General features: G+C 56.5%; 1 protein-coding gene across 2 annotated transcripts; it reads left to right on the forward strand.

Annotated features, from left to right (window-relative positions):
- Nucleotides 1-812: 812 nt before the first annotated feature.
- On the forward strand, nt 813-9,293 carry C1QL1 (complement C1q like 1). 2 transcript variants are annotated; one of them, XM_081580613.1, is made up of 3 exons: nt 813-1,707; nt 7,552-7,691; nt 8,981-9,293. In XM_081580613.1, the coding sequence occupies exons 1-3, from the start codon at nt 1,111-1,113 to the stop codon at nt 8,988-8,990; spliced, it is 747 nt and encodes a 248-aa protein (XP_081436739.1). In that variant the 5' UTR covers nt 813-1,110; the 3' UTR covers nt 8,991-9,293. The 2 variants fall into 2 exon arrangements, with proteins under 2 accessions (XP_081436739.1, XP_081436738.1); XM_081580612.1 differs by lacking the exon at nt 8,981-9,293 and having other exon boundaries at nt 7,552-8,194.
- Nucleotides 9,294-9,858: the final 565 nt, after the last annotated feature.

Here is a 9,858-nt window from a genome sequence, read left to right on the forward strand (position 1 = left end):
AGGAAAAAGCAGCCTGACCTGGCCTGGAGCGCAGGGAGGAAGAAGCAGAGGTTAAGGAGGTGTGGGTAGAAGATCATGCTCCTCCTGGGGTAAGGCGGTCCCGGGAACATCCAGGTGCCAAAAAAAAAAAAAGAAAAGAGGAGGGAGCACCTGCGTGCGGTTAGTACTTGGAATTCTGTGAGTACCCTGACAGGCGTACCGGCCCACCTCCATCTCCCAAACAGGCGATCTGCGAGGCCTGAGTGTGGACTCGCCCCATCGACGCCCTCCTGCGTTCCCCTCTTCTCCCCGCTCATAACACTCTTCCTTGTCCTTCCTTCTTGCTCCCCGCTCCGTCCTCCTCTCAATCGCTCTTTGTCCCCTGAAGACCGAGGCGCCCTACTGCAGCCCCCGCCTCCTGCGGGCAGTGGCCCCTCGCGCCTCTGTTTCTCTCGGTTTTCCTCATACCCGACCCTCGAGGCCTCTCCTCTCCCAATCACCCTCGGCGCTCTCTAGCTCTCCCTATGGCCCCCTCTTCCACTCGTTCTTTGGTCCCTACTCTTCCCTTCTCTAGGGGAGCCTCTCATGTGTCCCGGACTCTAGCCCCCTCTCCATCTCCGACGCTCAGTCTCTTGCTCGTCTTGGGTCTCGCGGCTCCAGCCCTCTACCCGGCGGCCCCGCCCCGGGCCCCGCCCCGGGGCCCGCCCCTCTAAGTGGGCGGAGCCACACCTCTCGCGACCCAATTAGGCGCCGGCCCAGCCCTCAGCCCCACCCCTCGCGGCGCAGAGCAGGCGGGGCTGGACCGCGCGGAGGGGGCGGTGGTTCCAGCACCGGGAGGCGGGAGGAATCCGGCAGAAGGCGGCGGCCGCCGCGCTCAGTTCGGCCGCGCAGCGGGAGGGAGGCGCGAGGCAGGAGCTGGCGGCTGGGCTCGGCAGCGCATCCAGCGCAGCGCGGCGCCCCCGGCCCGGCCCCATGCCCGCAGTCCAGCTGGACCGCCCTTGAGCGCGGGCGCCTCGCCCGCGCCCCTCGCCCGCCGGCACCATTGCCCCGACGGCGCGGCCGGGCGGCCCGGCGCTCCCCAGGCTCCGCGCCGGCCGGAAGACGCTGCTGGCGGCCGCCGCGGGCGTGGTGATGCTGCTGGTGCTGGTGGTGCTCATCCCCGTGCTGGTGAGCTCGGGAGGCCCGGATGGCCACTATGAGATGCTGGGCACCTGCCGCATGGTGTGCGACCCCTACCCCGCGCGGGGCCCCGGCGCCGGCGCGCGGCCCGACGGCGGCGACGCCCTGAGCGAGCAGAGCGGCGCGCCCCCGCCCTCCACGCTGGTGCAGGGCCCCCAGGGGAAGCCGGGACGCACAGGCAAGCCGGGCCCCCCTGGGCCCCCAGGGGACCCAGGTCCTCCGGGTCCTGTGGGGCCACCCGGGGAGAAGGGTGAGCCGGGCAAGACCGGCCCTCCCGGGCTGCCGGGCGCGGGGGGCAGCGGCGCCATCAGCACGGCCACCTACACCACGGTGCCGCGCGTGGCCTTCTACGCCGGCCTCAAGAACCCTCACGAGGGTTACGAGGTGCTCAAGTTCGACGACGTGGTCACCAACCTCGGCAACAACTACGACGCGACCAGTGGCAAGTTTACGTGCAATATTCCCGGCACCTACTTTTTCACCTACCACGTCCTCATGCGCGGCGGCGACGGCACCAGTATGTGGGCGGACCTCTGCAAGAACGGCCAGGTGGGCCCGCCGGGGGCATGGGGCTGGCCTGGGGGCAGGGCACCCAGGGAGCCCGGGGCCCATGGGTACGGACGGGCGCAGATGGAGACCCGGAGCGGCTTAGGCGTTACAGGCGGGGATGATCCAGGCTAGCGGGCACCCCTGACTCCTCGGCTCCTGGGCGCCGGCTCCAAGGCAAGTGCTGCTGGGCACCTGCGGCGCGGAAATGCGGGAAATACATCCAACTAATAATCAGAGCGCAGGCCGCGCGGACTGGCCCTTGGGGGCTTGGCCCGTGGGAAACAGCATCTCAGAGCTAGGATTCTGGTTGATACCAGCTAGCGGTGAGGGGCCGAATCAGGATGGCTCTGGGGAAAGGCAGCGTCTGCGCCCGCGGGCGCTTGGGCGCAGGGCTAGGCGCGCAAGCGGAGAAGGCGAGCTGTAGGAGACGTTTTGCGCACAAAGGCAAAGGGAGCCAAGCGCACAAAGGCTTAGCTACAATACATCCCCCGCCCTTAGGAAGGGACCATTGGGCAGATCTGCCACCCTCTGCAAAACCCGGGACTGCGCGGCCCCTTCCTACTGTGTCAGAGCTAAGCGCCCAAAAAGATGACCAGAAGGGAAAAGTTTTTCCTCCTGAGGCAGGACAAAGAGATGGAAACTCCCCCTCCTCTTTGCCTCCCAGCTGCAATTCCTGATTCCTGGGGTGTCAGGGGATCCTCTTCTTTCCCTATCTCCATCGGAGAGACCGGAGCGGCGGGCACCAAGCTCATGAGGTCTTTGGTACCTGGGACCAGCAATGCCTGGTGTTCTCCTTGGAACTGCTGCCCCAGGACCAATCTTGACCTAACCCTGTCCCAGGGTGACAGTTTTACCCAGCTCTCTTCGCTTTGATTCCCCCTCCCTTCCCAGTGCTCCCAGACCACAGATGACCTGGGACCCCTGCAGTAGTCAAGCAGAGCATCCTTGTGGAAGCAGGTGCCTGTGCAGATCAGAACTAAAGCTTTAGTGGGAGTTGGGAGGGAATCTCCTGTGACTGAGACCCAAGGACCTGCTGGAACCCTCCCACTGCAGCACTACCCAAGGTGAACCCCGTTTAGGGGTGGGGAAAGGACAGGCCTGAGAGTCAGCTAAAAGCCTAGCAGGTGCTTGTAACTCTGCCCCTCTCCTCCCTCCCCTGCCTACTCTCCCTCTTGGTTCTGCCTCTCCCCTTCCTCTTCCTTCCCTCTCCCCATCTCTTGTGCTTGCCTCTCTCCTGTGCCTACCAGTAAGATCTGTCACTCCCTTGGTTTCTGGTCCCCCACCCCTGTATTTAATTCCCCTCTTTATTCCTTGGGTGTCTCTCTCCCACTTGTGTCTGTCAGGCTTCCTGTGTCTCTCCTCTTTGTCCTTCATTCTTGACCAAATGGGAGGCCCCAGTATCCAGTGAGGACTCTCTCTGCAGACAGCCCCACAATTACCCTTATTAATCACCAATAAGGGATTCAACAGTGTCACCTTCCTCAATGGAATTTCTTCCTTTCCCAAAGAAAGTTTGGGCTGGCACCAAGTTGAGGTTTCGGGGGGCTGGGACCACATCTTGCCTAGATAGGGAAGTGGTCACCAGGCCACCAGTGGGCCCTACTGTGCTACTCAAGAGGGTGCTGCAGGGCCCCAGAGGTGAGACAAGAGGAGGCCTCAAAGATGGTGGGTGCTTGCGGCAGGCGTACTTGCTTCAGTCACTGGGAGGTGAAACTGACTCAAAAGACTCTTCCTACCTCTCTAGTAGGGGCAGGGCACTGGCAGAGCCTGACAAGGAGGTGGCACCACAGGCTGGTAGAAGAAAGGAGGTGACTTTAACCAGGGGTTTCAGAGACTCAGTATTTTAACACTTACTCAGACCATTTCCTGCCCCCCTCCCACACACACAAATCTAAGACAGACAATCGGGTGATAGGCCCTGGACCTCCCCCACATCCTTTGTGACTTCTTCCAGATTGTCCAAGAGACTCATTAGTCATTCCATATGTTAGTTCTGAGCTCCGAGTAGGAGCCAGGTTTGGGGTTCCAGGGATTCAGTCTGCTTGCCCTCCAGGACTGCATGGTCTGTGCAGGGGAGACAGTCATAACCACACAATAACACGCCCCAGCCATTACTGTGAGGGAGAGGAGACGGGAGCCCACTGACACTCCTGTCCTCAGATGTGTTGGCTGGAGGGAGTGATTCAATGGGGCCTAGCTCAGACCAACCTGGTCGGGGGAGAGGATGATGAACCTGGGTCCCACAGGGGAGAAGATACAGCTAGGGAGAAAATGAAAGGTCAAGTGTAGGGAAAGGCCAGCTCAGAGGTGGAAGAGAACATTCAAGTGAGCAGAGAGCAAAAATGACAGGGCTGGGCAATGGGTGGGAACAGAAGGGAGGAGCCAGCTCCTCCCACGCCTTCAAGACCAGGGGCAGCCCTGGGCTCTGTGCTTTTCCTTCCTGGCTTCCTGCCTGCAGACAGACTTCCAGAATTTCCTCTAGAAAGCAGAGCCGCATCTGCGCCCTGGTCCTTCCCTGGGCAAGATGGGGAAAGCGGGGAGTCAGCACCTTCCTGCCTGGTGCCGAGGCCCTCTCCCTAGGGGTAGCTCTGAGTTACCACTACACGGCCAGATGGCAGTAACGCTAGGTCGTAGGACACAGGACCTGAGAAGCCTGAGGAAGGGACTCTAGGCTGGGGCCAGTGCCCTGAGTGAGATGAGCTCCCTGTGGTTCCTTCTAGGATCCAAAGTTCAGCTGGGTCCCAGAGGATGTGAAACTGATACACCTGGCTAGGGAAAGGGGGCTGTGGGGGGACAGTCAGGGCTGTGGGAACAGGAGTGTTACAAATGGGCAGGGACTTGGACACCAGAGTCTGAGTGAGGGGGGAGGTGGTGGGGTGTGTAAACTGGGGACTGTGGTACGAAGACCTGACTGGGAATCAGCCTCTCTGATGGGGGGATATGACCTCCCTGCCCCCCCCCCCCCCCATCTTGCCGCTGTCCTCTCTGGCCTCTAATGCCTTTCACAAGACAGAGCACAGCGCCTGGCACAGTAGGAACCCAGGCATTGTGTGAAAGCACACAGGGGCCAGGCTGGCTGCCCATGGGAGCCACATCTACATACCCAAGACCCCAGCTTTGCTCTGGGGGGCAGGGGCACATTTCCTGGGTTATTGGCCCCCACCGCACCCCCACTCCAGGCCTCTAATCAGACGAATGCCTCAGTTTCACTTATTGGCAGCCCTTGAGGAGGTGCTTCTATCGCACCCCCACATGACAAGTCCCAGACTTGCGTTCCCGCTTCCACAACAAAATGAAATCCCCAGACTTCCCCTCGACCCCAGGGAGGGACAGGATGCCTCTACTGTTTCCAGTCTTGGGCAGAGAATCAGGACCCCTGGGTTCCATTGCTGGCTCCCTCACCGTCTACGGATGGAAGAGCATTAATTCTCCGTGCCTCCATGGATAATTAGGATAATCACAGCAACAATCATGGTGATGAATAAATAATAAACATAAGCATAACAGTTCTGATGCCTGTCACATCACCAGGAGATTCCTGATGACAGATGACTGTATTCTAATGGATCTGGCTATTAAGAAACACACTGTTTTAATGAGTTAAGGCTAAATTAATCTGGGTAATAAAAATAATTGTTATTAGAAGTAATTTATTAGCAAAGATAATGAAATGCATGTGTAATAATAACTACCACCAGGATTAGGGCCCAGGGAACAATACAGAAGTTGGCTGCTTGTTTTCAGCTCTTTCCTGGTAGCTCAAAGCCCCATCAAGATTAAAAAATTTTTTTCTTTTGCCATCAAAAGGCTTTTACAATGGTGGCAGTGGGTGAGGCAGGATCTCATCCATTTTCTAAACAGAGAAACCGAGCTCCTTAGACGGCACCCCTCTCTCATTTGATTTCCCCTCACCTTTAGCTGGACCAGGAGTTTTCCCAACTAAGTGCCCCCAAACAATTCCCTCCCAGGTTGGAGGAGAAAAGCCTGAGGGGTGAGAAGGGGCTGAAGGGATCTGGGCTTTCAATGGCAGACTGCACGCAAATATGTCGGTCCTTCCGGTACAACATTGTTGCTGAGTCAGCAGCTTTGGCACAGCCTACCTACAGTGCTCCCTCCGGCCCAGGAGCGGGGATGGGTCCCTCTCCTGATCTGGCTTGGTCCAGCCCTGACTGTCAGCCTTTGGGCAGCCTTTGTGCTGCCTTCCAGGAAGGGGCAGGATGGAGAGGGGCTGTTGAGGAGCCTGGCTGAGAGGATCCCATTCAGTGTAGACTCTCTGCCCATCCTCCACTCAGAATATCCAGGAGAGGCACCAGATCAGAGGACTCAGGACTTGCACTGGCCTCAGCGGTTGGGAAGGAATGCCTGGAGAGCATGTGTCCATCACCCCACATCCTCAATATCTTAGGATTATAGCTCTCCCCTGCCAATGATGTGTCAGACTTTAAATCCAAAGGCTGGCTCTTCCCTGCCCCTCCTGATGCTCCTGCCTGTCCCTCCACTCCTCCATCAAAACAAGGACCAGCAAGGATATCAGAGCAGATTGAGGATCACAGAGGGATGTAAGGTTTCAGAAGGGTTGCTTCCCTTCTTCCCATCCACTTCCTTTTTACCACCTTCTACCACCGTGGGGGTGATGCCGAAGGATCCAGAAGTCCTCTTGGGATGGGGTAATAGTCACAGGTATAGCTACAACTCCTTGAGGTGGGATGCAGGCCCAGCCTGAGCCTTGGGAGGGGAAATGATTCCCAGGCCTTCCATCTCACTGCTCTGGTGTGAAAGACTCCAGAATGGACTTCAGACAGGGAGTCGACACAGAATGGACCTCAGACAAGGAATCCACACAGAAGATCTCAGTTGCTTACTAGCAGCCTGGTACTGATCCAGGCCGGACCTGTAAGGCCAAGGGGCACCCTTCTGTCCAGCCACTGACATAAGAATGGGTGGAAGTGGCTGAAATGTAAGCATCATTATTGCAATAAAGCAGAGGGTGGGTGGCAGGGCAGGGGAATTTGCTTGGCTGTCTAGTGGTCAAGAATCCACACTCCCATTGCATGGGGCATGGATTCTATCCCGGGTTAGGAACTAAGATTTCATGCCACATGGCCAAAAAAAAAAAAAAAATATATATATATATATAATTTCAAAAAAGGAGAGAAAAAGGGATGATGAGAGGGGATGGCCCTCCATCCATTGGGGGTGCAGAGAATTCCTCTCTGCAAGCAAGAGTTCCAGACTGGGGAGTCCTGGAGACACTGCTGAGGTCCTCAATGGGCCAGACAGTGAGTGGGGCTTCCCTAGTGACTCAGACAGTAAAGAATCTGCCTGAAATGCAAGAGACCTGGGTTCGATCCCTGGATTGGGAAGATGCCCTAGAGAAGGGAATGGCTACCCACTCCAGAATTCTTGCCTGGAGAAATCCCTGGACAGAAGAGCCTGGTAGGCTACAGTCCATGGGGTCGCAAAGAGGCAAACATGACTGAGTGGTTAACAGTTTAGTGTTAGCCAGACAGTGAGACCTAGGAGAGTTAAGGAAGCCGATTACACTGAATTACACTGCCAATTCAGACCCAGATTACACCTGCCCTAGAAATCCAAGGCTCCTCTCTAACCCCCTCCCAAAACACACAATTATGAATGCAAAAGGGCGGTGTTGGGATGATGGGAGGAAAGCAGGCTGAGAGCCCTGATGGTGCTGCAGGTGGGGCTCTGGGACCCTTCAGATTCTCTCCCTGTGGCTGCCTTATCTCTGACAAACCCCCTCCCTCCCGGACTCCACTTCTCTCCCGTCTTCTCCCCTACCCTCTCACACATATCCTTACTCTCCTAACGGCCCAACCCCCGCAGGTGCGGGCCAGCGCTATCGCCCAGGACGCAGACCAGAACTACGACTACGCCAGCAACAGCGTGATCCTGCACCTGGACGCGGGGGACGAGGTCTTCATCAAACTGGATGGGGGCAAAGCGCACGGCGGCAACAGCAACAAGTACAGCACCTTCTCCGGCTTCATCATCTACTCCGATTGAGCTCCTTCATCCCCTATCCCCCCCGGGGCTCCCCTCCGGGTGGGGCAAAGGATGACCCGTCCTTGCCCAGCCCCTCGCAGCCCTCCCGGCTATGACGCCCCTGGCCCGTCCTCACCACCTTCAGGGCCGCAGCTAGCCCTCCCGCCGGCTCACCGCAGAGCCGGGTCCAACGCACCCTGTCCTGGTTCCCCGGGAGGCGGTGTTGACCGTCCCCGCCCCGGCCCGCACTGTATTTTTGTACAGAAGGATTGTTTATTGCCCACCCTACCCACCAGCCCACCCCAGCAGGGGTGGGGGAGAGGCCTCGGCGGGTTCCTCCCTGTGCTTGGATGCGCTGCCCACCTGCTCTGGGGGTAGCGCCTCCTGGGGGAGGGGTTGGTTGGGGGCTGGATGGCTTCCCAGCTACAGCCCTTGGCCGGCTGCTGCCCGTCTGACCAAAGCTATAATAAAACACTTCCACCCCGCTGGCTTTCTGACTGTGCCCTGGAGAGGAGCTGCAGGAGGGGACTGTGAACCCTGCACTCCTCCAGACAGGGAATGAGTCTACTGGAAGTTTCTCGTGGATCTGGGAAAAGCCAGAGTCAGAGGTGCTCCAGGAAGAGGTGGGCCAAGGGGCCCAAAGCCCACCATGGCCCAAGAGGGCCCGGGCAACTGGAATAAGAGGCATAGGAGATAGCCTAGGTACATCATCATTTTCCAGGGTGGAAAAGCTCCATCTCTTTGACCTTGAAAGTTGCATCAGCATTGCACAGGCACAGCCAGGTTTAAATTGGAAGACCTGGGTCTGGCCCTAGTGCCACCCTGTAGGATGCTGGCTAAGTCACTGTCTTCTGACTCAGTTCTGGGTTAGTAATAGCAATGAAAGGAACAAGCTCTGTATTAAATGCTGGTTGACCTGGACCCAAGCACTTCACCCCTGGGCCTCAGTTTTCTCATTATAATGAGACCTATCTCACTTCAGTTCAGTCACTCAGTCGTGTCCGACTCTTTGCGACCCCATGAATTGCAGCACGCCAGGCCTCTCTGTCCATCACCAACTCCCGGAGTCTACCCAAACCCATGACCATCGAGTCGGTGATGCCATCCAACCATCTCATCCTCTGTCGTCCCCTTCTCCTCCCGCCCCCAATCCTACCAGCATTAGGGTCTTTTCCAATGAGTCAACCCTTCGCATGAGGTGCCCAAAGTATTGGAGTTTCAGCTTCAACATCAGACCTTCCAATGAACACCCAGGATTGATCTCTTTTAGGATGGATTGACTGGATCTCCTTGCAGTCCAAGGGACTCTCAAGAGTCTTCTCCAACACCACAGTTCAAAAGCATCAATTCTTCGGCGCTCAGCTTTCTTCACCGTCCAACTCTCACATCCATACATGACCACTGGAAAAACCATAGCCTTGACTAGACGGACTTTTGTTGGCAAAGTAATGTCTCTGCTTTTAAATATGCTATCTAGGTTGGCCATAACCTTCCTGCCAAGGAGTAAGCGTCTTTTAATTTCATGGCTGCAATCACCATCAGCAGTGATTTTGGAGCCCCCAAAAATAAAGTCTGACACTGTTTCCACTGTTTCTCCATTTATTTCCCATGAAGTGATGGGACCAGATGCCATGATCTTAGTTTTCTGAACGTTGAGCTTTAAGCCAACTTTTTCACTCTCCTGTTTCACCTTCATCAAGAGGCTCTTTAGTTCTTCTTCACTTTCTGCCATAAGGGTGGTGTCATCCGCATATCTGAGGTTACTGATATTTCTCCCAGCAATCTTGATTCCAGCTTGTGTTTCTTCCAGCCCAGCGTTTCTCATGATGTACTCTGCATAGAAGTTAAATAAGCAGGGTGACAATATACAGCCTTGACGTACTCCTTTTCCTATTTGGAACCAGTCTGTTGTTCCATGTCCAGTTCTAACTGTTGCTTCCTGATCTGCATACAGGTTTCTCAAGAGACAGGTCAGATGGTCTGGTATTCCCATCTCTTTCAGAATTTTCCACAGTTTATTGTGATCCACACAGTCAAAGGCTTTGGCATAGTCAACAAAGCAGAAATAGATGTTTTTCTGGAACTCTCTTGCTTTTTTGATGATCCAGCAGATATTGGCAATTTGATCTCTGGTTCCTCTGCCTTTTC

This window comes from Giraffa tippelskirchi, chromosome 3 (assembly GCF_054371585.1).
Source record: "Giraffa tippelskirchi isolate mGirTip1 chromosome 3, T2T-mGirTip1v1.2.pri, whole genome shotgun sequence".
Taxonomy (NCBI): domain Eukaryota; kingdom Metazoa; phylum Chordata; class Mammalia; order Artiodactyla; family Giraffidae; genus Giraffa; species Giraffa tippelskirchi.

What these genes read in the sequence shown, in the direction of transcription:
- C1QL1 (XM_081580612.1), top strand. Translation starts at nt 1,111, where the DNA reads ATGCTGCTGGTGCTGGTGGTGCTCATCCCCGTGCTGGTGAGCTCGGGA. An exon ending in ACCTCTGCAAGAACGGCCAG is followed by an intron (nt 1,708 to 7,551) that starts GTGGGCCCGCCG and finishes CAACCCCCGCAG; the next exon opens with GTGCGGGCCAGCGCTATCGC.